The sequence below is a fragment of the Marmota marmota genome, unplaced genomic scaffold, assembly GCF_001458135.2.
Source record: "Marmota marmota marmota unplaced genomic scaffold, marMar, whole genome shotgun sequence".
Lineage (NCBI taxonomy): Eukaryota > Metazoa > Chordata > Mammalia > Rodentia > Sciuridae > Marmota > Marmota marmota.
Genome location: NW_025999930.1, coordinates 2,318,104 through 2,344,694, shown reverse-complemented (window position 1 = coordinate 2,344,694; position 26,591 = coordinate 2,318,104). Strand labels below are relative to the sequence as shown.

Sequence of the window (26,591 nt, the reverse complement as noted above, 5' to 3'; positions counted from 1 at the left end):
AAAAATTGCAGCTGATTTTCCTAATAAATTGAAAGATATTCAGTAAAAATTCAGGAAATCAGACATATCAGTAACAATGTTTAGAAAGAGAAATATAGAGCTGAGAGACCTGGTGTTTGATCCCCAGCACTGTCCCCACCCCTCCACCCCACCCCCCAAATAAAAAAGAAAAAGAAAAAAGAGAAATATAAATATAGAATGATAAAAAACTGACATAATTTCTCAATATGGGGGGGGGGGAATAAGTTTAAAATATGTTTCCTTCAGGTATTGATATAAATAAAGAATAAATCTTTTTCAGTATAAGAAGTAGTATTTATGTCATCATAAATTTAGTTAAAAGCATGATCACAATTTACAAAAACTATAATTACAGATTACAAAGAAAATAGGCAGACTCCAATTGACATTCTGTTTGCATCTTGTTACCTATCAATTTTCTGTTCCATTACAAAATTCGATATTAAAATGTTATCACCAACATTCCATATTGATTTCAACATTAAAATTTATCAAAATGATTAAAAACAGTCAATTAGAAAAAGCAATACACCAAAAATAACATTTCCAGGTCTCTTGCATTGCATTGACCATCGGATAAGGAAATCAAACACGCCATTAACTTTTTAGCAGGCCCTTGGCACTGGATTGCAGGACTACGGAAATGCTGGTGAAGTGATCAAAGAAGCATTTCCTGTCCAAAAAAAATATCAGCAGGGAACAGGAACGGGATCCCAGATAAGCTTCTGAGCAATAAAGAACATTAGAGTTTGACTTTGTCTCGTAGGACCAGAGCCTCGTGGCCATTTTCTCAGCTAAAATCCACAATTATTACACAAACTAAATTTCTGTGTTGGAAGAGAGCATTCCTTCTGGGGCAAACTACTCCACCATGATGAATGAGGATTCCTCCTTCACTGTCATATAAATTGCACTGGAGGGAGGTGTCCACCAAGGCAGAATGGGCCTCCCAGCACCCCAGGTCCTCAGCAGGTGGTTAGCAGTGGCCCACCCACAGGGATGACCAGATCAGGACGGTCCACAGTCGCTGGGGTAGATCAGCCCACTGCCAACCAGAAGACATTGTCTCTCAGGACTGTGTCTTGACACGTGCACTTCGCTGAGTGGTCCTAGCACTCTTCAACTTTCGAAACTTTTGATTCATTTTCTTTGCGTAACTTTTTCTGTTGGTAAATGCATATGGCTATAGCAGAGATGCAGAGCAAAATAAATATCACAACTGCTATCACACCTGGGGTAGGGGAGAAGACAGAAGAACACCAAGTCAGAATATAAATGGTGATTTTTGCCTTAATTGGGGGCCTTGCTAACATCACTGCCTAATAAGTTGGGTTACAACAAACCAACCATGTACTATATCATAAGTTGGGACCATCAAGCCTCAGGAATTTTAAGGTCCAGTGGTTTTATAACATTTGGTATGTCTGAGTTTCCATGACTTTTGGATATAGCTGGGGTAGTCCTTTTCCCTAAAGGCCTGTGATTGAAATTCAGCTTTTGTGCTTAAAAACAGAAATAGGACTTGGGAAGCTGGGGCAGGAGGATCACAAGTTCAAAGCCAGTCTCAGCAAATTAGTGAGGCCCTAAGCAACTCAGAGAGACCCTGTCTCTAAATAAAAAATTTAAAAGGCTGGAGATGCTGCTTAGTGATTAGGTACCCCTGGGTTCAATCCTTGGTTCCGAAACAAATAAACAAACAACAAAAACAAATATACACAAGGCTCTCAGACGAAGTTTTAAATTATCTTAAAAGTATAGGGGCTGGGTTGTTGCTCAGTGATAGAGTGCTTGCCTTGCATGTGTGAGACGCTGGGTTCAAACCTCAGCACTAGATAAAATAAATGAATAAAATAAAGCTAAAAAAAAAGGTTACTACTACTAAAAAAAAAAAAAAAGTATAGTATGTTTAGTACCATCCTAAAATAAATGTTATTTTTAACTAAGTAGATACATTTTCATGAAATTGTTTTATATCTTTGTAAATTTGTTTTGATGATAGAGATCAAACCCAGGGCCTACCACCCTACCACTGAGCTACCTCCCCAACTCCAAAATACTTTAATGACAACATAATTTTGAAATGCAGTAGTGTAACATATATGTGATCAATCCCTGTCGCCAAAAATATTGCAGGGATACTTATTAAGTTTATTTTTGTGGAATGTGGACTATTTGAAAGAACCAGGTGTAAATGTTCTAAAATATTGAGACCATTAGCTATGCCATGGTTCTCAACCTGAACTCATGCTGAATCAGAATACCTGAGGGGAAGACCTGGTGCCTCCTTCTAGTTTAAGGCTATAATTCAGAGCCACAGTGCTAAAGCACCCCCAAGAAAGCTAGCTGTGCAGCAATCATATTTGTGAAGAATGAAAGTCAAATCTATGCTACACCAAATAACTACGTATAAAGCCAAGCTTGGAGTGCCCACATTGTAAGTGTAAGACAAAGGGTATCAATTTGTATCTCCATCTGGTGACTGTTAGAATATGAAGACTGTGTCTGTGAAGAGTCTTTATGAATATTAAATGAAATAAAGTGTATAAAACAATTAATTAAAGTCTAGGTATGGTATAGTTACGGTACTTTCAGTAAATGAAAATTATTATTAGTTTTAAAAATCATAATAATTTCATAAAATTATATTTCTAATTCAATGACTAATGGTTACTTGAATATTTCTTTTATTATACTAGCAAGTATTTCAGAGGATCAGGTTGAAATAACAGTAAAAAACAAACACTTGATTTAGTAATAAATAGACATAACAGAAAAATTCTCTGAATTTTATCTCTTATGCAAATTATGACAATAAAATATGCGAAAGAAATAAGGCTGAAGTATATATATGAGAAGAATAAAATAAATTATTGAAAAAAAAAAAAAAAACAAAGACCAGGGGAATCCTTCTGCGCATACTCCTTCTTCCCCTCCCCTCCTTCAAGAGCTCATCAGAGTTTCTCAGGACAGCCCAAGAGCCCTGTATGATTGATTGTTGAACAGCAGAGAATCTTGCCAGTGATATTTACAGAAAATCTTGCCAGTGATGTTTGACCAAAAGCAATAAAATTCCAAAAGTAAGTTTTTGTTGTTATTGTTATTGTTGTTCTGTTTTCAATTTGCTGACTACCTCTAGCTCTTCAAGAAGGTCAGGGGCTGAGTTTGACATTTTGCAAACACTTGTAGGACTTGGGATCCTGTTCTGGAATGTTGAACATCTTTAAATTGCTTTTGTATTGCAATGAAAAATTGTCTCAAGAAAAAAATCAGGATTTATTAAGGATTATATTTGATTTAAAATCTAAGATAAAAGTAGTCTTTTTAGATATGCATTCTTGACTATCTTCTTACATAAAACTGTGTAAAACTGCTTTTTCCTCATTGGGTCATGTATTTTTATTTTATACCTTACTGATTTCAAAGAGAAAAATAACCAAGAGAGTGACAAATGTTAATACACAAAAAAAGATATTTAGTCAGGTTTTCATAATGTCTGAATTGTTTTGTTTTCTATCATTTTAGAGGAAAAAATTTTGCTTTGTATGTACTATGAAGAGTCTATACAACAAGAAAACAATATTTCAATAATCAATTAATTAATTAGTGAGGAAATATGAAATCTTATTTTTTTCATACCAGCTCTGGATAAATTATATTTCAAAAAAATGAAACATTGTTTTCATTGCCAAAAAGATATGTTTAGATTGTATTCAATTTTCCCTTCAGTGAAAAATAATCTATCAGACTAACTGGAAAGGACAATTAAAAGTGAAATAAACCGTGGCTTTTGCTGTATTACACTGAGAATGTACAAGATGACACTGAATTGTACAGTAAAAAAAAAAAAATGCACTTGAAGTAATGTTCAGCATATTTAAATTTTTTAAAGTTTCTTTAAAAAAATCAAATAATAAGTGAAACATCTAAATCATGCAAATTGCCTTTTTTTAAGTGTCATAACACATGTGCTCTATTCATTATTTGGCTTTTGGCTTAGGTTTTTGTGGCCGTGAATATAATTACTTGGGGCAGTGTCTTGCTCTAATAGCTATATCAGATCTATGCCCTATCTATCTATCTATCTATCTATCTATCTATCTATCTATCTATCTATCCATCCATCCATCCTTCTATCTATCTTTCTATCTATCTCTCCCTCCCTCCTATATATCCCTCACATCCTAGGGAATACAGCTATCTATGAAATAAGAATTTTTCATTATTTTGTAACTTTCTTTTATTTTTCCCTCGGACTGTGGATGGAACCTGGAGGCCCCCTTACCCCTGAGCTACATCACCAGCCCTTTTATTTTGAGGCAGGGTCTTGCTCAGTTGCCCATGCTGGCCTCAAACCTGCCATCCTCCTGCCTCAGCCTCCCAAGTAGCTGGGATCCCGGGAGCGCCACCACGCCAGACTTTACCTGTTCTTTAAAAATCAAGTTTTCAGTGGAATCATCACAGAAGCATCCTCCCACTTCCCCAACCCCAGCTTAAATCAGTAAACATCAACTCAGAAAACCCACAAGCACCCTTTCCCCTCCTGGAGTGCTGATTCTTAGCTATATTTTTCTGTTAAGTTAATACTGTCAAATGGGAACAAATAATTTTTAAAATTTAAAAAGTTTTTTTTTTTTAAAAAAGCGACAGTACTGCCGCAGACGAGTTCCTTCAGTCCCTTTACCTCCGATGACCCCAGAGTCGCTTCTGTCCGCCTTCACCAAAGGCTCTCCCTCCTCGCCGCGTTCGGAACGACCTAGGGTAGGAAAGGGGAGGCTGCCAAGGGCGTCGCAGGCCCTCTCCACCGCGCACAGCCGCGGTTCCAAGGCCCGCGGGGAGGGGCAGGGGGCCACGCACCTGCGCCACCTGCGCGCCGCGGAGCCAGCTCCCGCGCTCCATCGCCGGGCCGCGCCCCCGCCGCGCAGCGGGCCCCGGCGGCCACGTGGCCGCGGACGGTGACCCGGGCCGGGCCGCCGGGGCGCGAGCCTTCAGCGGGCTGCGCGGCCGAGCGCACGGCCGAGAGGCAGCCGGTGAAGCCGCGCGCCGCCGCCCGCCGCGTGTCGGGGTCCGCGCCTGGGGGCTCTGCGGGGACAAAGCGACACAGCGTTAGGACGCAGGGGCACTGGGCGCGGTTGGGGACCCCGCCTGCACAGCCGCCACCGGCTCCGACCTGCGCCCCCTGCGCGAGAGCAGGCGGCTGATGGCCATTTCCAGGGCAGAGGGCCTCCGTGGACAGCTGCGAGGGACAGCGACTCTGTGGGGGCTTCAAGGCGACGATCTGAACTCGGTTTTTAAAAACTGATCATTAAAACACACTTGTCAGGGAGACCACAGCCGGCAGCCGCGGGAGGAATTATAGTAAACTGACTCCTGGAGACGACAGAGCTCTGGAAGTTCAGTTTTTACTCCTTCTGTTCAACTGTCATCTTTCATGATGTACATTGGATTCATGGCTTTCATGTCCTCTTAACAAATTGTACCTTTTATCCCCAGATAATGCCCTCCCCCACCTTTGAGCTCATTCAGTTGTTCTAACCTCAGGCGCATCTTGTCTGCTGGCAACGCTGCACCTCTGAAATTCATTAGCTGGGACTTCCTAGTGGTTTCCTTATTGTAAGAGCATTTAACTACATATTTTTTGACCTGAATATGACAGCATTGAGGCTATTCACATTTAGAGTAACAACTTCTATATCTGATTTGATTCATTTTATCTTACACTATTTATTTTGCATGATGGTTTTTTTATTTTGTTGATTTAGTGGTGTATTATTATTATTATTTTTTTTTTCAGAGATTGAAGCCAGGCTTAACCACTGAGCCACATCCCCAGTCCTTTTTCTTTATTTTTTATTTAGGGACAGGGTCTCATTAAGTTGCTTATGGCCTCCCTAAGTCACTGAGGCTGCCTCAGCCTCCAGAGCTGCTGGGGTTACATAGTTTCCTTCTTCTTTCTCCTTTTCTCTTTCCTGAGTTTGAGAGTTCCACTTTCTTAGCACCCACAATCAGAAACATTCTCTTGTACCATTACGTGAAAACAAGATACTCTTTTCCCCAACACATTCATCCATCTCTTGGCTCACTTGCCGTCAGTAAGAGCAGCCCTTGGGCATGGGCCCTTAATAATGGTCAGGTCCCCTCCCCAGGTCCCTCCCGGTGTTACCCACAGGCCAGAGAGTGAGCCTTGGACAGTGTTGTTTCCTCTTAGTTTTCCCTCTTTAACCCTCTTTGGTTTTACTCATGCTTATCTCCTGACTAGAACTACTATTTCCCTTACTTTTATGTATTTTTTTCTTCTATTTCAAGAACCTTTGTATAATTATATATATTTTTTTCTAAGAAAGAACTTTGACATCACTGAGATTCTACCCTTAATCAAACTTTAATCAGGCTTCTCTGAGCCATCTGCTCCACTAGCCCCATTTTTTTTTTTTTTTGTTTCTGAATTGTGGAATTTAGCCAGAACCCTCCACTCTCCTTGACGTCCTTGACAGTCCTCCAGGTGATTGATTACCCAGCGGGTCTTCATCAAGAATCCCAATAGGTCAATTTAGTAAGAATTCTCCTAACCTCTTGGTAATTTTCCACCCACCCCCACCCAACCTGGCTGGCTGTCAGTCTACACTTTTCCTTGCATTTTAAGCTGAGCCCAATCTCTTCACTGCAAAACCCCAGTCCAGAGTTCCTTTAGTCCTGAAGAAAGTCTGCCATTTTGTCATGTGTAAAAATATTTCTCTCTTTGACACAATATAATACAAAAAGGTTTTACAATAAATCATGGTATTTTGGACAAGAATCATATAGTTTTAGGGGATCTTTTTTTCTGATGAATGGTGAATATTCATTTAATTTGAAGGTGATGGAACAGAATAGAGCTCTTCTAATTCCTCAGTAAATTACTTAAGTCAATAATGATCACCAGATATACTTTTTTTTTTTAAATGTCTGAAAGGAAGTAATCACTTTGCCTACTCTGAGTCTACCAGGCAATCACTCATTCAACAACCCAGGAAGAAACCCAAGGGTGAAACACTCCTGGCTTTTAACAAAACACTGTTAGTAATTGTTTCTCAGTAGAACACATTTTAAGTAGAATTCAACACTTCGGCAGTGACCTGAATTCTATTTTCCTATTGCCTTGACAAGTTGACATTGTCTTCCATTTCTGCACCTGTTGGCTAATTAGCTCTAATCAAAAATGTCTGTGGGTCACTCTGCCCCCCTCTCTCTATGGTACTCTACCTGGATTCCTTCCAATTCTCTCTTATTTTCCATCAAAGCCTGTTCTTGAATAAGTTCACTTTTGCATAAATACCTAATTATGGTTTCTGATAGTACTCTAAGAAGTATATGCATTTTAGCAGAAGGAAAGACCTGGTACAAAAGAAATGGGTCTTTAATTATGGAATTTGAAATATTAGCACCTGAGGAGGTAGAAAAAAATATTTGATGTAGGGCTGGCTTCCCAGGCCAGTGTCATGCCAATTAGACAGGTGTCTGCTTTCACAACAGGGTGTCATTTGTTTGAATGAAAAAAAAATGACTACATAAGCAAGCAAATGGACAGTGTTTTACATTGTGCAATATGGTAGACACTAGCCACATGCAGTTCAAATCAATTAGAATTAAATAAAAAATTTAGTCCCTCAGTTACACTAGCCACATTTCACTTGTTAAAAAACTAGGTGTGTCTAGGAATGACTGTGTAAGTCAGCATAGTTCACCATCACAGAAAGCTCTATTTGCTAGCCTTGGTCTTGGAGGCTCATAATTTCAAAGACCTCAAAACATCCATGATCCTCACTGACTCCCAGTTAATGTTAAGTTAGAAAATCTCAAGAGATTTCTATGGATTTCTACTAAATTATTTCTAAGTTTTCCTCATTTTACAGATGATATGAAAAGGAGTTAACTTACACAATTAATCTTGGATCTTCCTTGATAAACAATGTAAAATCTCATCTTTTTATTTTTTTTTTTTAGATTTCTTGTGTTTTCACTCTATAAAATTGAGAAAAGTAAGTTGCCCTGGGCTCAAGTGTTTCTCTATGTTTTTGCCTGATAAACCAAGAAATGTAAGACCTGACAGCACTTTATCCAGACCGCTTCTCAAATTTGTTTGGCACAAGTAATTTTGAGGGATAAGGATATCTTTCCCTATGGGATAAGGAATAGTCTTGCTTAGTGCTTGCTACAAAATCTGTAGATTCCCTAAGCTATGTGTTCCTCAGTTACAGTGCAGACCCGGCCCATCTGCAGCATTGACCCAAATGTTTATCCCAGCTCCATAAGACTTAATACATCGGGGAAACCGTGCCAATGGCTAATGTGCATGAAACTTGCTATATAAATAATAGAGCCCTTTATTTCTAACCCAAGCGATCTTATATCATCTGCCAGCATCCACAAATCAATTGTAGGTTTCTTTAGTAGCTTGTGAATCAGGTAAAGAAAATCTCAGACCCAAAATACAATAACCCTTGTAAATGAGGCAAATATCATAGTATAAAAGTAATATAAAGCCATAGCTCCACTGAGCTTTAAATATTATGTCTTATGTGACATCTCCTTGTAGAACTCAGAACATAATTTCCAGGAATAGTTAATTACCAAAAGCATTTGACATTCTCATATCTGTGTAACTGTGATAGTGTGTGAGTATTTACACTGCTTTGCTTAGGGGATGGGGATGTAGTTCAGCGATAGAACACTTGTCTAGCATACTCAAGGCCCTAGGTTCAATCCCCAGTACTTCAGAGAAAATAATTAATTAATTAATTAAATGAAAATAAAATGTAAAAACTTATAGGCTACTGCTTTATTTTCTGAGAGAAGATAAAAAGACATGCTCAGCTTCTATATTTCTTATTTTGTTTTAGTACATTTCTTTTTTAAGTTTGTGGTTAAAACACACACAGAAACAGCCAAATCAAAAGGATAATAATCCTAATTATTTGGATAAAGAATCTAACAAAAGTGACAGGTCACTTCTCCTGGATTATAGTATTTTAAGTGTTGACATTCTTTAAGACATTTCTCTGATAAAATTCAAAACTACATAGAAAATTTGACTTCAAGAGCTTACATTGAGGTGGGTGTATACTGAATTGATGTTGAGATAATTAATTTGAATGGTCTTCATTAAGCAAGAAGATTCAGAAATGGGAAGATAAGAGCCAGGTGTGGTGTGGTGGCGCAGGTCTATCATCCCAGCAGTTTGGGAGGCTGGGGCAGGAGGATCGAAAGTTCAAAGGCAGCTTCCACAACTTAGTGAGGTCTAAGAGCAACTCAGCAAGACCTGTCTCTAAAATAAAATATTAAAAATGGGGCTGTGGAGGTAGCTCAGTGGTTAAGCACCCCTGGGTTCAATCCCTGGCGCGCACACACACACACACACACACACACACACACACACACAAAAGAATTGGGAAGATAAAAACAGCATGTTAACTTTAATGAATTCTGGGCTATTTCTTCTGAAGTATGGTAAATAATAACAAGCATTATTTTATTATAATTGCTCACACACTAGCCTAAGTTTCTTATTAATATGTGAGTATAGGATAGGATAAGTGCAGTGACTCTCTTATTCATAAGCTGCCTCGACATCTAATTAAGTGTCCATAATCCATTTTCACCAAATATTTTTCAGTGAGTGGATAAGGGAATGATTCACAGGGGCTAAGACAATTAATAATGATGACTTACCACTGAATACTTTGAACAACTTTCTTTGGAAAATTAGTGGCTTCTTTTTTCCTCAATATGACAGTCTATCTTATTGTAAGTTAAGAGAATAAATATACTTCACATGGCTCTCCAAGTTTGAATATAAAATTATATTGGCATAATTATTAAATGGCTGAACAGCAGCAAAAGACAACAAAAACCCATCCCAAAGACGGCTGTCCAAATCATGAAGTGCTGCTTTAGTCTTTGATTATTATTTCATATTTGCCAGGCATCGGCAGAATGAATATTCATCACTTTCTGAGGTCAGTGGCTTCAGACTCCATGCTTCACTGCTCAATTCAAACTTGCATTTTTAAACCCTAAGTTATATGACTTTGAATAACATTTGAATTAACATCTTAACCCCCTGCACATACTGATTTGGAGGGAAACAGGAATTTATGCAATTAATATTGTTTCCTAATTTGTGATTCTCTATAGAGTCTATATCATTAAAATAGTTCATTTTCAGAGCTGATTGACATATTTCTTTCCAGAAAGATTCCTTTCCTCAGTAACTATGATGTTAATTTAAAGTTAAGCTGTGCCTTTCAAATACATCCTCCCTGGGGTATCATTCTCACTTCATCTTTCCCCCTGGGTAAAGGTGGTTATGAGCACGCTTCATAGCTCTGGTTCAGTGTCATCAAGGACAGAAACATAGGCCAAGCAGGACTTGGGACTGAGTTCAAGGTGCTACCATCTACCTTCTTTCGTCTGTCTTCAGCTCATGGGTAGTTTTATCATTGAGTGGAGGTCCCTGAGTTGAGGCTGACACTCCATGTCGGCTTTGGTGACAGTTCACTTTTCAATAAGTGTTCGAAAAACACCGTGATGCTTGCCTGATTGCCCAGGGGGAAGGTAAGCGTGGGGTGTTTTTCAGGGGACGCCTTTGCTCATTTGACCGCCAGGCAGCACTTACTCATGGTTCTATGTGCACGCAGACAAAAGTGCCATTTGTGCCTTGATTGTCACTCACTGGGAAATTATTATTAAAATAAGACAAAGAGCTTCTTTCAGCATAAGGAGTGCTTCCAGAGTGTGTGACACGACACTTACGATCTGATGTTTTTTGGGAGAAAGATCTTTCTGCCACTTACCTAAAACCTTTCCCAACGTGAGGGATTTGATGGCGTTGAATTCTGTCCCCGAGGATAGGATGACTTGTCTCTGCGCACTCTGGTTAATCTATTAAACGCCCCGTGGGAAGCGAATGTCAAAAGGAGATACAGTTTTAATGATAAGGAAGCAGAGGAGGCCAGAAAAAAAAATGATAAAAATAAGTCACTTGTAAGTTCTCAACAACGCTTAAATAATTCACCTTAAAACAACATTTAGGAGGGGAAACCGATTTTATGAACAACCTCTAATTGCCACAAGCCGCCTGCCCTCCCACCCCACCCCACTCTATTTGCTGCTTTACTTTTCTTTATGATGTATCTGCAGTTGGCAGAATCCACAAGAGGACGGAAATCAATTATTTTAAATGTAAAAACTTATTCTCTGGAGGAGACTTGACACAGCCAAAATAATTGTAGTTTTATGTGCAGACTTAAAATATATTTTCTTTTGAATGTCAGTGACAACTGCCTGACTCTCTTCTGACTCAGGTCTGTTTTCTTATTTATTCCCATTTCAATGAATATCTTGCATGCTCTCATCTTGTGTTTAAATTGCTGACCTATCTGTTCTTTTGCTATCACCTACTGAAATATTAATTAACAAATTCCACCCGTCGTCACCATGATAAACTAGACATTTCCCTGCTGAATCAAGTAAAACAAGTAAGGACATCTTGACATTTTTAAAAGGACTTAAGAGTAATAATAACTTTGACAGGATCATTGCTTAACAAACAAAACAAACTAAATACTCCTCTAAACCCTGGCTATATTTGGTTTTCTGCCTTGATCTATGGAGAACACTTGCTCATTTGTTACTATTTATCATCATACTTTTGCATTAGATTATCCATTCTCCGACAGACTCCTCATGGTGGTTACTGGGACCTTCAAGTTTGCTGCATTACCTCTACAGAGACCACGGCTTCCTCCCTGTCAATCTTCAGCTGGTGAAGGTGCCCATCCGCCATGTTTTTAAAATCAAAGTTAAAAGCGTCTGGATCTCGATGTCTGTCTAGCTTGTACCTGACCTGCAAACTTCCTAAAGAGGAAAATAAATGACATTTTAAATTACAATGGTATTTTACAAATATTTCAATGCAGATTCTAGAGCACTTATATTATTATTTATTTCATGCACCTTTGACTCTATTTAGCTTTGACTTGAATACACTCAACACTTGCCTCTTCTATACTAGAGGCGACTTAAGTGCCAACCTGAGTCCAACTATACTGTTTCTAAGTCAAGATCCGGTGCATTGATAATCATTGGTCTTCTAAATCTTTCCAAAATGAAGAAGTTTAAATTATACATATAGAAACTCAGAACTTAAATCTAAATTACAACTATATTTATCTTAGAAAATGATAAAACTGTAACACTGTATCAATATTCAGTTCCTATTATTATAACTTATTTAATAGCATCTATTTTGATGTGTTACTGATATGTGCATAATTAAGTTTTTATTTTGCAACCAGAGTTTCCTTATGAAGTCTTCTACCATAACCAAAGAATAGGGAAGAGAAAAGGTTTTATTAGAAGATGAGGTTTGTGTAGTTTTCATGTTTTCTAACATTCTTAGCTCTCTTACACAGATATACCCTCAGGGCTCATAACTCTTAACAACTTACATGAAGATTCTGATACTATAGGATTGTCTAGAAATCAGATTTTTGTCCTAATTCACTAAATATAAAGTATGACTTCACTGTCCAACTGTGAAAGTCCTGTAATGCCCCAGCTGCCACTGGTGGAGAGATTGTCCCCTCACTGCTCTTAGGTGGATGTCATCTAACTTGCTTGTCAACCATGGATGAGATAAAGAACCACTGCATTTATCAATTGCTTAAGGAAATTGGCTTTTAAATAGCTCCATGATATCATCCATATTAATGCTCTTCTACTTACTTAGAATGAGCAGGAAATAAATACCTGGCAAATATCCAAATATCTTATTTCAAACAGACTTAGATCATCATGGAGTTTTAAAGCATCCTAGCAATAATCGTAAGTATAATTTCATATCAAATCTGTGAAATCGTCAAGTCTTGGAATGGGAAAAAGCATCTTAATTTAACCTTTAAATACTACTTTTTATGATAAGCATTATGGAGAGTACTGAAAAACCAAAGTGCATCCTAGAAGGCATGCGACTTTCTTTATTTGTAGTTTAAGTGCTGAAAAGACCCATATCATTATAGTCCTATTTTTCTAATTCAGTGTTTTCTCTCTTTTTTCTTCACACAAAAGATATTCACCATTGTTGGCCAGGATAATGGAAAGGTATTCCTCATAGAAAGAGCTCACATAAAGCAGTAAGCTGGGTGTCCGCGTGGTTCGGAAGCTCAGTGTGACGGTCTCTTGGGACAGTGTGACATCCCTGTGTAATGTAGAAGCCAGGGAGCTGGTGTTGTCACCTAAGGGGTGATGATCTTGAAAATCATAGGTCACTGAGGAGCCAGTTTCAAAATATGCAGAAATCTCTAGAATGAAAAGCAATTTTTGTCATGTTAACAGAATGCAAATGCAAGTCTTGTTGAAAGAATGTTTCAATGTTTTATTTTATTTTGTTTACTCATATAAAGTAACAATAGCACAATCTCTTTTCTGTGTTTCTGGGTTCCCCATCTGTGGAGTCAGTCAACCTCGGACTAAAAAAATTTGAAAATAAATTAATTGTGTCTGTATTGAACATGTACAGACTTTGTTCTAGACATTATTCCCTAAACAATACAGTATAACAACTATTTAGATAGCTTTACATTTTAAAAATATATTTAAAAAAACAATTTAATCCTTTTATCCTGGGAGATAAAATGGCAAAATGTTTTGTTTTTTTCATGTTTTAACTTTAAATTTTTAAAAAAATAAAATTTGAAGAACAAAGTAACAAATCCCAACATATAGCCCAGAATGACATTTGCTGGAGATTTCACTTAATTCTCCAAATTATCTTTATCTAAGACTTACATATGATTAGTTCTTCTGTATAAATACATAATTTAAAGGCAGCTGTTTTGAGGTCCCAATTTTGAGGGGTGGGGGTGTTCAGTTTTGGATTCCATTTTTTTTTCTAAGAGGTTAATTTTTACATATCTTTATTAAGATCTAAACCTTATACCATAAAATAGACCCAATTAAAATGTAAAATTCCCTGTTTTCCGATATTGATGGACATGTGCATCCATCACTACCGTCAGTTTTAGTGCATCTTCATCAATCCTCTCCATCCTCATCCCATCCTCCTAAAAATTCCATATTCAGTTGGAATTCATTCTGTTTCTCTTCAATATCCTAACTGAAGCAATCACAAATCTATTTTCTATATTTATTGACATTCCTATTTTGGAGATTTCATATCAATGGAATCTTTACTGATTACCTTCTTTCACTTGGCACATTTTCAATAGTTGGTCATATTGTAAATTATAGCATTTACAAGCACATCATTCCTTTTTCACTGATGAATAATATTTCATTGAACAGAGGTACCACACTTTGTAGATCAGTTCATCAGATGATAGACGTTTGGGCTGTTTCCACTTGAGCTATTTTAAATAATGCTGCTATCAACATTCAAACTTTTGTGAGAACATACGTTTTCATTTAATATATACCCAAGAGTGGAATATCTTAGTCTTATCATAACTCCATCTTTAATATTTTACACTCCTAACAGCAATTTATGAGAGTTTCAATACCCCCACATCCCCACCAAAAATGCATTATTGCCTTTTTTTAAAACTATAGCTGTTTTTGAACTATGGTTGGCAATAAAGAATATTTCAAAAGAATGAGTAGAACAGACTTTGAATGTTTCCACCAGAGGAAAAATGATAATATCTGAGGTGCTCGATATTCCAATGAACCTGGTAAATCATTACACATTACATATATATGTATGGAAGTGCCATGCTGTACCTCATACACATGTACAATTGTATGTGCCTGTGTGTGTGTGTGTGTGTGTGTGTGTGTGTATAATAACAGCCATCCTAGATGTGAAGTCATATCTCATTGTGGCTTTGATTGGCATTTCTCTAACAACTAATGTTGTCAAGCATCGTCTCACAGGTTAATTGGCCATCTGTATATATTTGCTGAAGAAATATTCACAAATTCTGCCCATTGTTTGATTAGGTTATTTGTCCTTTGGATTAAGTTATTGGAGTTTTTATATAATTTGGATACTAGACCTTATAAGATAAACGATTTGCAAACATTTTCTTTTCTTCCATGATTTGGATTATCTTTTCACTTTCTGATTGAGCCATTTGATCAGAGATGTTTTTAATTTTGAAGTCCAGTTGATCTGTCCTTTCTTTCTCCCACGTTTTAGGAATCCTACTGTTTCACCTTTCACATCAAGTTCTGCAACACACTCAAGGTACATTCTTTGTATTGTGAGACTGAGGTCCATTCTCACTCTTCTGCGGTGTACGTGGATACCCAGTTGTCCCAGAGACCCTTCTTTTCCCTACTGAACTTCCTTATCACTCTGAAATCCATTGACCACAGACATGAAAGTATAACTCTGGACTCTGATCTATATGGCTTGTCTCAGGCCAGCTACTCGCTGTTTTGCTTATAATACCTCTACAGTAAGATTTGACATCAGAAAGTCTGGATGCACTAAATCTGTGCTTTCTCAATTTTTTTTAATTTTTTTTTTTGGGGGGGCTATTTTGAATCCCTTTCATTTCCATATGAATTTTACCATGGACTTGTCAATTGCTGGAAAGGACCTAGCTGCGATTTTGATAGAAGTTGTATCAAAAGGTAAAAGTTACTTGCACATGACTTAGCCTTTTTTTTTAACATAGAAAATCCTGAGAGATTTGCTAAAAATAAATCTGTAGATCAATTTAGGAAACATTAAGCCTTATTTATTTTAATTGTTATAATCCATGATTGAAGTATCTCTCTGATTATTTGTCTTTCTTTCAGATTTATGCTTTTACAGCGTACATCTTCCATTTCTTTTCTTACTGCTACATATCTTGCTTTTTGATACTATTATAAATGAAATTGTTTTTTATTGATTTTTATTTTCAGATGGTTCATAGCCTGTGCACAGAAATGCAGTTGATTTTATATATTGATCTTTTATCCTGAAGCTTTTATCAACTTTTTTTTGGTAATAGTAGAATAGCTGTTAGTATTTGGTAACAGAAAACAGGATTTTCCATGTAAAAATGACTATATCGTGTGCAAATACAGGAAGTGTTTCTTGTTCCCTCCAAATCTGGATGTAGTTTACTTTACTATTGGCCCTAGCTGAAACCTCTAGAACAACATGGAAGAGAAGTTGTGAGAGTACTCATATTTCTTTCTTGTTCCTGACCTTATGGAAAAACATTCCATCTTTCACAATTGAAATGATTTTGGCTGTGAGGTTTTCACCAGGCCACTGGTTAGGCTCAGAGAACTCGTCTGTTACTAATTTCTTCATTTTTTAAAATCAGGAAAGTGTGTGGGATGTTGTCAAATTACTTTTCCGCAGAAATTAGATGATTATGTATTTTTGTTCCTTATTCCAAAATGTTATATTGTATTATATTTATTGATTTTCAGCTATTAAAATAACTTTTTTGGATAATTGCTATTTTATGTTGGTGAATGATCAATTTTATGCAATTGGCCTTAGTTTGGCAGTGTTTTCTTGAGGATTTTTGCATCTACATATTTAAGTGAAATTAGTATGTAGTTTTCTTTTGAAATCTTTGGTTTTGGTATCAGGAAAATATTGACCTTACACAATGAGTTGGGAAACTCTCTCTCTCTCTCTCTCTCTCTCTCTCTCTCTCTCTCTCTCTCTCTCCTCCTCTCTCTCATTTAGCAGAATTTTGAATAACAAATAGTACTTTTTATTTAAAAATGTCATAGAAATTACCAGTGAAAGCATACAGACCTGGGCTTTATCTTATGTGATTGTTTTAAAATAACTAGTTTTCTTCATCGTTATAAGCTATTCAGATTTTCTCTATTCTTGAGTAAATTCGGTAGTTTGTGTTTTTCTAATAATTTGTTTCATCTAAGTTAACTGATTTTTTCACATATGTAGTTGTTCATAATATTCCCTAACAATCCGGGTTACTTCTGTTACTCATTAGTAATGTCTCTCTTGCCCCTGTCCACTCTAGTGACATTATAACTTAAATTCTAGTAATTTAAATTCTCTCTCTTGTTTTCTCTGTCAGTTTTACTGGGTTTGTCAATTTTGTTAATCTTTTCAAAGAACTAACTTTTGGTTTTGTTCATTTTCTGTTGTTTTTATAGTACCTACTTTATGAAATTCACTATAATGTTTATTTTTCTTCTCATTAAATTAGATTTGCTCTTCTTTGTCCAGTGTCTTAAGATGGAAGGTTAGGTTATTAATTTAAGACTTCTCTTCTTTTTAAAATACAGACAGTTAGAGCTATGAATTTCCCTCTAGACATGGCTTTAGCTGCATCAAATAGGTATTGTTTTCATTTATCTCTTTTTTAATTTCCCTTATGTTTTTTCTTCTTTGTCAAACTAGAAGTGTAAGATTTATAATATTCTATGATTTGTTTTTGCTATTGATTTCTAATTTCATTCCATTGTGTTTAGAAGGATTTTTTGTATGATTTCAATTAAAATTTAAGTTTATCAAGGCTTATTTTACAGGTAGCATGTTGTCTATACTGGACAATGTTCCATGAGTGCTTAAGAATAATATATTCTGCTATTATTGAGTGGAGGATCATTTGATTTGGGTTTTATTTTCCCCCAAGTTTTCTATTTTCCTGATCATCTTTGGCCCAATTAGTCTACCCATTATTTAAAGTAGAACTTTGAACCCTCCAACTGTTATTCCTCATTTGTCTATTTTTTTAATTCTGTCAGGTATTCTTTATGTATTGTGGGATGATATTATTAACTGAACAAATACTTACAATTTTTTTTATCTCTTTAAACATTATAAAAGTTCTCATCATTATGAAAGTTCTTTTATCTCTAGTAGCACCTTTTGCTGTAAAGTGTATTTTTTTCTGATATTAGTACATCCCCTCTGGTTTTCTATTGTCCTTCCTTCCATAGGATATCTTTCTCCATGCTTTTATTTTTAACCTATCTTTCAATCAAACTTTAGACAGCATATCAATAGACCTTCTTTGTTATTGTTACCCATTCTGATAATAATCTCCCTTGTGATGTATTGTTTATACCATGAAAATTTAATATTGTTATTGATAGTTAAATTTATATATATATCATTTTACTTTTGATTTTTGTGTTTCATTTCTGTTTTATTTCCACTCTCATTCTGCTTTCTTTTACATTAGTAAATATTTTGTAGTATATCATTTTAATTCCTTTCTTATTTCATTATATTTTTGTGGCAAAATATACACATAATTTGCCATTTTAACCCATTTAAAATGTAATTTTTTATGGTATTACTTAAATCCACGAAATTGAACAATCACCACCAACCTCTACTTTCAAAAATTTTCCTACTCCTGGAGGGGAGGAAAAGGGGAGGGATGATACTGGACAAATTATATTGCTATATTGTGTGTATGTACAAATATGTAACAAGAAACCCCACCATTATGTACAATTATAATGCACCAATAAAACATATGGGAAAAAATGTTCCTCATCCCAAGGAGAAACTCTTTACTCATGAAACAATAAGTCTGTATTCCTTTCCTTCTCCTACCTTTGTAACCTCTGATTTACTTCTTGTCTATGAATCTGCCTGTTATCAATATTTAGTAAAACTGGTATCATACATTTGCCAACTTTATGGTTTATTTCACTTAATACAATGTGATCCATGTTGGATCATGTAATAAAACTTCATTCATTTGTACATTGTTTATTGTAACTGTACAGAAACAGAGTCAAATTTTGCATGTTGATTTTATATTCTGCAACTTTGCTAAATTCACTTATTGTTTCTAACAGTTTTTTCTCCCTGGATTCTTTAGAGTTTTCTATAATTAAAGCAACATAATCCAAGAATAGAGACAGTTCTTTTCTTTTGAATTTGGATGACCTTTTTCCTTTCTTGCTTAATTGCTCTGGCAAGAACACCCTGTACTATGAAAAGTATTAGGCATATCTGTCATGCTCCTTATCTCAAAAAAGAAACTTTAATCATGGAGTAGGATGGTGGCTGTAGGTTTTTCAACATGTGGCCTTTATTATATTGAGAAAGTTTTACTCTATTCCTAGCTTATTAAATATTTTATTATCATGAAAGATTTTTTTTCAATGTTTCTTTAACATCAATTGAGATGACCACATCTTTTTCCTCTTTCATTCTGTTAATCTTGCGTAACACATATTGAAATGCTGAACCACTCTTGAAATCCTACACTGTATATCCCAGTAGGTTTTGATGTATAATCCTTTTACTGTGCTTCACCATAATTTTTAATTTTCTTTTCTTCAGTGATTGCTCTAGGGCTTACAATGTATATCTTGTAAAAATCTGCTTTATATCTACACTAACTTAATTCAAGGGTGATATAGAAATGGTACTTCCGTATAGTTCTATTACTTCTACCTGTTTTGAGCTACTGTTATACTAAACCCAACATTCCATTGCTTTAATTAGAAACTCTGTGCTCATTTAATTAGGATTTTATAAATTTGGTGTCTTTTAAAGCAGCTGAGAAAAGAAAAAAGTATGTATTCACATTAACTCTTTGTGTTCCTGAAATCCATGTTACCATCTAGTCTCACTTCCTATTCCCTTACAGCTTTCCTCCCACCTGTCTCCTCTGTGCTGTTACATTCAAATACACATCTCCAGAGCCAACAACGCACACACACACACACACATATTCATTCTCATTATAGTTTTATATAATTTCTTTTTTATATCAGTTAAAAAAAGTAAGGATAAGAAATATACCACTATACTCTTTTTTATAACTACCTATAAACTTATGCTGGTGTGTGTATGTGCACCCAAGTGCACAGGTATAGACTGTCTTATTGCCCAGGATTACTTTCTTTCAGCAGGAAGAACACCCTTTGCTATTTCAGACAGGCCTGCCGGCAGTGAGTTCTCCCCTCCACCACCTTCTCTTTGCAATTTTCTCTTAAATCTGTGAATACCATCATTTTGCTGTCATTTTTTTGAAACTTAGATTTGCTGGGTATAACTTTCTTGGATGACAATTGTTTTATTTGACATTTTTGAGTGTGTTATTTCCCTGATTTGTGGCTTCCAATGTTTCTGATGAAACATCAGCTGTTCATCTTGGTGTTTGCTTTTACACCAAGGAAAAAGGAGCCATCTTTCTCTTATCGCTTTCTAACAAATTTCTTTTTTGACTTCAGCTTTCAACATTTTTTGCCAAGATGTGCCTGGGTATGGATTTTCTTATGTTTATCCTACCTGGATTTCATGTGTGTGTGTGTGTGTTAATGGTTTTCAAAAATTAGGGGATATTTTCAACTATTATTTGAAAAGTAATTTTTTTTCTGATACTTTCCTTCTGACATTCAATTACATTATATGTTGGTATGCTTAATGATGTCTGACACTTCTCTGATGATCTGTTCGGTTTTTATTTATTCTGTTGTTTAAGATACATAATTTCTATTGACCCATCTTGAAGTTTGCTGACTCTTCTGCTGATTCCAATCTATTGTTGAGTGTCTCTATGAATTTTTCATTTCCATTATTGTACATTATAATGCCAGAATTTCTATTTATTTCTTTTTTAGAAATATTTGTTTCATCTACTGTAATTCTATATTTGATGAGAACTGTCATATTTTCTCTCACTCAAGCATGGTGTCTTTGTCTACTTGGGCTGCTGTAACAAAACACTATAATCAAGGTGGCTCAAACCATTATTCTTTTCTCACTCTTCTGGAGGTTTGGGAGGTTATCATCAACGTGCCAGAGATGTGGTGTGTGCTGCGAGCCCTCTCTGTGGTTGGCAGATGACTGCCTCTTGATCTCTTCCTATTATAAGGATGCATATATTAGCAGAGGGATCTCCATCCTCACAACCTCATGACCTAAAGCTAGGCCCTGTCTCCACATAGCATAATGTTGGTGATGAGGGCTTCAGCATATGAATTAAACATTCCTATGTTCATTCACTCCATAACATATAGTTACTTTTATTTCATTGCACATATTTCTAATAGCCGCTTTGGAATTCCTGCTTGCTAAGCCTGACTTTGGGAATCTCTCAAAGGCAGCTGTGTTTTTCTGCCTTTTGCCTCCTATATATGGAGAACACTCTTATTTCATGTCTCATGACTTCTTATTTTGGTTGAAAATTTGATATTGCAGATAATATTGTAACAATTCTAGACATGGATCCTCCCCAGAGCTTGCTGTTTGGTTCTTTTCTTAGTTTAGTGATGTGCCTGGACTATTTTAATGAATTCTGCATCCCCGAGAGGCACAAACTATTCCACCACTGATCCAGTTAGTTAATCCAGACCCTCTGCCGGATGAGTCCATGGAATAGCACTCCTGCACTAACTAGGAAGAGGACCACTTTAGGATCAGCTCTCCTTCAAGATCAGAACTGAGATATTTCCTTTTGTGCCAGAGATATTCTTCAAACTTACTGTTCACCAGAAAATAAAATCTTTTTTTGTTGTTGTTTTTCTGGTGATATGGAGGTGAACCCAGGTCCTCACACATGGTAGGCAAGGATTCTACCACTGAGCTGCACCCTGAGTCTTTCAGAAAATAAAATCTTAAGAAGGGTGATATCTATGTTGTTCCAAGAGAAAGAAGATGGAAATATTTTTAGCTTCTCTTAAAACTTTTTACAAAAAGTTGACATTTTAATTTTACATCAGATTTATTCCAAAAATATGTTTAGTGTACACACACACACACACACACACACACTCACATCCATCCATTTATAAATAAAAGAAAAATGTTGAGAGGTGATCATTGTCTTGGAGTACTACGCACTCTTTGTATTTCCTTAAAATACAAAGAATTCCCTGAAAATCTGGATTATTCTTACTTAGGCTAAGAAAGTAATTATAACTTACCCTCTAGTCACTGGAGGGCGGACCATTTCTTATTCACCTATAACAGAGTGTCTATATGCAATATAATTTAGGTTATGAAATGACATTCAAATTTAACTTTGCCAATGTGTGCTGCAAGTTATTTGGAAGCCCACACTGTGACCATGAAGAAGTGGTCACCCCTGACTAAAGCCGACCATCAAACGTGAGAAGTGTTCAGTATCCCTATTAGAATGATATGATTTCTTACCACAGATAGACACTAATTATAACTTCTCCAAGAGGAAAACCAGAAAACTTATGAAGGTGCCTTTTGGAAAATTTCTGTGACTTCTATGTAACTGATTCTTTTGAAAGGCAAACAATTTTTGTAGCAATTAAAGCCTATTATATAGCTAAACATAATGTGTGTGTGACAGCCAAGAAACACCTGAAGATACAAATTTAGCTTTGATGAATCAACATTCTAAGAGTTTCCATAGAAGTATTACAAATGTAAGTATATTTAAGAAGTCAATTCAGCATACTTAATACTTAATATCTTCTGCCTTCAAAAGATGAGTTGTACCTAAGCAGAAGCTGCCTGATACACCACCAAGTTCCTCTAAGAACATAACATCTTACAGGAACGCATCTGTTTGGTGCTATTAATGACAAGTCAGTATTTAATGCTTAAATATGCATTTCCCCTCCTAGTTAATATATTTGTTTTCTATTTAAAGGTAATTTAAAACTTATCCTTACATCACATCAAATCATTGCAATGAACAATGATGCTTGGATGATCTTAAAATCAGAACAACCCAAAGGCAGAGTTTGGAAAATCATTTGGAGCCTTGATCAGAAGACAGGAGTAACACAGAGATTTTCCAAAGAAGGAATCCAGTGAGGATGGATATTCAATTGCACAGTCTTAGGTTTTCAAAATTGGTACTCTCCTAAATTCAGTAGAGAGATGGGGGTCTGAAATGACTCTATTTCTAATAATGGCAAATCTTACCCTTGCTTCACGGTGTCAGATGCCAGAGGTGTCCCTCAGAGGCTGTAGGCTCCCCCCACTTTCTCTAAAGTCCCATCCCTGGCCTCACTCACCGTGGGAGCAGAAGGGGCCCTCGTAGGCGGAGGCCGAGCAGTCGCAAGCCACCCCTTTGAGCCGTTCTCGACATCTCCCCTCATTGCGACACAAGTGTCCGTAGCTGCCGCAGTGTCCCGCACACCCTGGCTCCACTCCTGGTGTCACTGTGGCTCTTTCCTCCAGGTCCAGGGCCATCCCATTCAGCTGCAGGGACCGAATGCACCCCAGGAAGCCCCTCTGCCTGCTGGCCGTCCCACCTACAAGGGAAACACTGCAAATAGAAATGTGCTCCTTGGTATTTTATCCAGGATTTTGTGTCCACGTCAAAGTCAGGCTTTAGGGAGAGTGGCAAAAATTGCAAATTGTTGAACATACCGTGAGTATATAAAATTTTAAAAATATAAACTTGTATCAGATATCACGAAACCACAAAAGACTTCGGATAAAACCTCCTTCAACAACGTTTAGATGTAGTAAGATTGGCAAATACTCATTCTAAGACCATTTCTTTAATTTCACCAAATATAGATCACATCAACCCTATTTTGCTTATGTTTATCAACAGTGATGTAGATTAGAACGGTTCTGGATGGACTTCCAAAACATTTACAAGAATAAAAATAGATGTAGTTAAATTTCATATGTGGATGATTGCTCGAAATCAAGAATGAAAAGATACTGAGAAGCAAAGAAAGAGAAGCCCAAAGGGTGACACCATACCAACAGGCACCAACAGTTGACCCCTACTCCATCCACTCCTTTCTGAGGACACAGTGGTAAGTCTTTACTGAATAATATGCACATGCACATCTGATCACATCAACCTTCAACACTAAAGAATCTGTTCAGAGAAGTTGGCAACATTTATGTCAGGATAGACGTGGATTCGAAGGTAATAATAACCATTATATTATTATGAAAGAATTCCAGGAATTACCTGTGAAATGTGGATTCTTAAGCCTCCACCCAGATATTCTAATTCAGTGGACCTGCAGTGGGGATCCCAATTCTGAATCTTCTTCTTCTTTTTTTTTTTTGCAAGGAAGGGGGAGGGAGGAGGTACTGAGGGTTAAACTTAGGGGTACTTTACCACTAAACTACATCCCTAGAACTTTTATTTTATTTTTTTTTATTTTAAAACAAGCTAGGTCTCACTAAGTTACTCAGGGTCTTGCTAAGTTGCTGGCCTTGAACTTGTGATCCTCCTGCCTTGGCCTCCAGAGTCACTGGGATTATAGGTGTGCACCACCACACCTGACCCAAATCTGAATTTTTAACCAGCTTCATGGGTGACTCTGATGATTTCTCCACCACTGTTTTATAAACCTTGCCTTAATATGAATGTTTATTCTAGGCAAATATTTATGTTGATTTTGTTCCTAGGATTTCCCTTAAATAATACTAAAAATTGTAAGTAAGAAAATAAAGTTTCTTAATTTAACTCCTGCTAAGTTTGTATCTGGAAAATACCCCAAGGGCCCATGTGGCAAAGGCTTGGTCCTCAGCTTGCCACCTGGAGCTCCTTGGGAGGTTTTAAGTCCTTAGGGGTGTGCCCTTAAAAGGACTGTAGGACCCTCATCTCCTCCTCTTTCACTTTTGCTTCCTGGCCATGAACTGAACATTTAGCTCTGCCCCCAGCTCCCCACCTCCACCAGAGGCTCAAAAACAATGGGACCACCTGGTCATGGGTCAAAACTTCCAAAACTGGGGGTCAAAACCTAATCCTTTTTTTCTTTATAAGTTGCTTAATTTGGGTATCTGTTACAGTAATAAAAAGCTGACTAATGCAGTGATATGTCAGGTAGTTTTGTGGTTTCAAGTCCTTCAAAGAAGATTCATCTTGTCCTAATGTAAGAACCACCTATGCTTGAAGTTATATTTTATGGAGTCATAGTACATAAACTCCTGCATGTGTGAAAGTCTCACACACACACACACACACACACACACACACAGGAAGACTTACACACATTAGAATTCAGTGGTATAGCACTTAGTACCTGGAAGCTGTATGAATCTTCCTGTAAAGCAGGCTGTGAGATAATTTCTGATTTAGTCCAATTTCTAATTGGAGCCGTGTCCTTATTTGCTTCATCGTGCATAAGAAATAAACAAGTGAGCACTACTACCTCAGTGTGCTTGGTTTTTACATTAGAATGGAATTGTTTGGAAAGGAATATGGCAAAGTATATTTTTGCCCTTGGGGTAAATAAACAATGATAAAACCATCAATGGGCAAGCTAAAGGAAAGACGTCCATCACCCAGGGCTGACCTCTCTATACAAACGCTCTGCAGGAATAAAGGAGCAAATCTGTGGTCTGTTGTTAAGCAGACAGTGGATGACTTTTGTCCACGGATAAGATAAACTTTCTACTGGAAGTGAAAAGGGAAGAAGTGGGTACAAGTGGCTAATGGTCACACAAGTCGTGTTGATCAGACCTAGTGGTCACAAATGCCAACCATCTGTAACGTGAGCTGTTCAAGCCTGGGCATCAGAGATCCCAGGGCTGGATTCCTTTCACTGGTTGTTACTTGTGATGATCTCACCTGGAAACAGGTGATGATAAAACCTACAAAATGAGTTACCTAATAAGAAGCCCAGCACCGCTCCAGAACCTACAAGGTTATCAATAAACAGCGCCAACGGTTAGCTGCTGCTTGCATTTACCACTAAAAGTACTCCCACCATTGTGACTGTCTGCTGGCGCCCTCTGGGGTCCCACCAAGTTCAGTGGTGGCCACGGCACTCACCAATGAAGAGCTGGCTGTTGAGCTGCAGGCGCACGTGCCCGTCCGCAGGGGCCGGCTGTGTCTTCCTGGGGAGCTGGTCCACCTGCAGCGAGGCTCCCTTGACATTCCTCTCTGCCCTCACGTGGTGCCACCGATTGTCATTAAAGGGGGTGGGTGACCGCACCGTGACCTCACAAGGTCCATTCCCCACATCAAAAGAAAAGGTCACTTCTGTGGGAGCTAAAAATATCATATATGAATATTGCCCAAGTTCATTCCCAGGGGAGTACTGAGTCGAGTCAGGGAAACATCATGGCGTGCTCTTTACAAAAGGGGACAAAGGTATCGATGCAGACATGTGACTCGAGTTGGGGAAGGGGGGCAGGAGAAATTGGTATCCTGGAGGATAAAAACAAAACCAAACTGATTTTAACATATTCATTTTGAGTTTAATACTTAAAGCACTCAGTTCTAGTCAGTAGATATGTACCCCTAGAGAGAATAAGAAACACAATTTGTTTTGTATCTATAAGTAGTTTTACTCAAAAGTGGTTCAAAGTCTCCTCTAATTTTAAAACCAAAAAATGCAGATTCTTACAGTCATAAATTAAGCTCTGAGTACATGAAAAAAAAATCTGTCTGATCAAATATTTTAGGAAACAATTTTTTGAGTTTGGTTTAAAGTTCTGACTCTAGATGGCAATGGTCCAGGGAAGGCGAAACAATTTTATGGATTATTGTGTACTTTATGCTTCATGGTTTGACCCTTAAAAAGATTGACTAAAATTATAGAACTTTTGTGGTTAAAAAATAAATATGGTAAGAATGACACTATTTAAATTTTTGTTTAGTCAGTTTTCAATGCCAAGTAATGGGATCCTGTGACTTGTCCTGGGGGGGGGGTGGGGG

At 37.0% G+C, this 26,591-nt stretch overlaps 1 protein-coding gene across 1 annotated transcript in view; it reads right to left on the bottom strand.

Moving 5' to 3' along the window:
* Positions 1-240: 240 nt before the first annotated feature.
* The window catches only part of LOC107159664 (contactin-associated protein-like 3), a 204,593-nt gene continuing 178,242 nt past the window's right edge, over positions 241-26,591 (bottom strand). The window contains 8 exon segments of the mRNA XM_048800526.1: positions 241-1,252; positions 4,703-4,774; positions 4,876-5,100; positions 10,851-10,938; positions 11,780-11,913; positions 13,134-13,358; positions 22,969-23,208; positions 25,704-25,922. Of these exon segments, the coding sequence (XP_048656483.1) occupies positions 1,131-1,252; positions 4,703-4,774; positions 4,876-5,100; positions 10,851-10,938; positions 11,780-11,913; positions 13,134-13,358; positions 22,969-23,208; positions 25,704-25,922 (1,325 nt within the window). The 3' untranslated portion in view covers positions 241-1,130.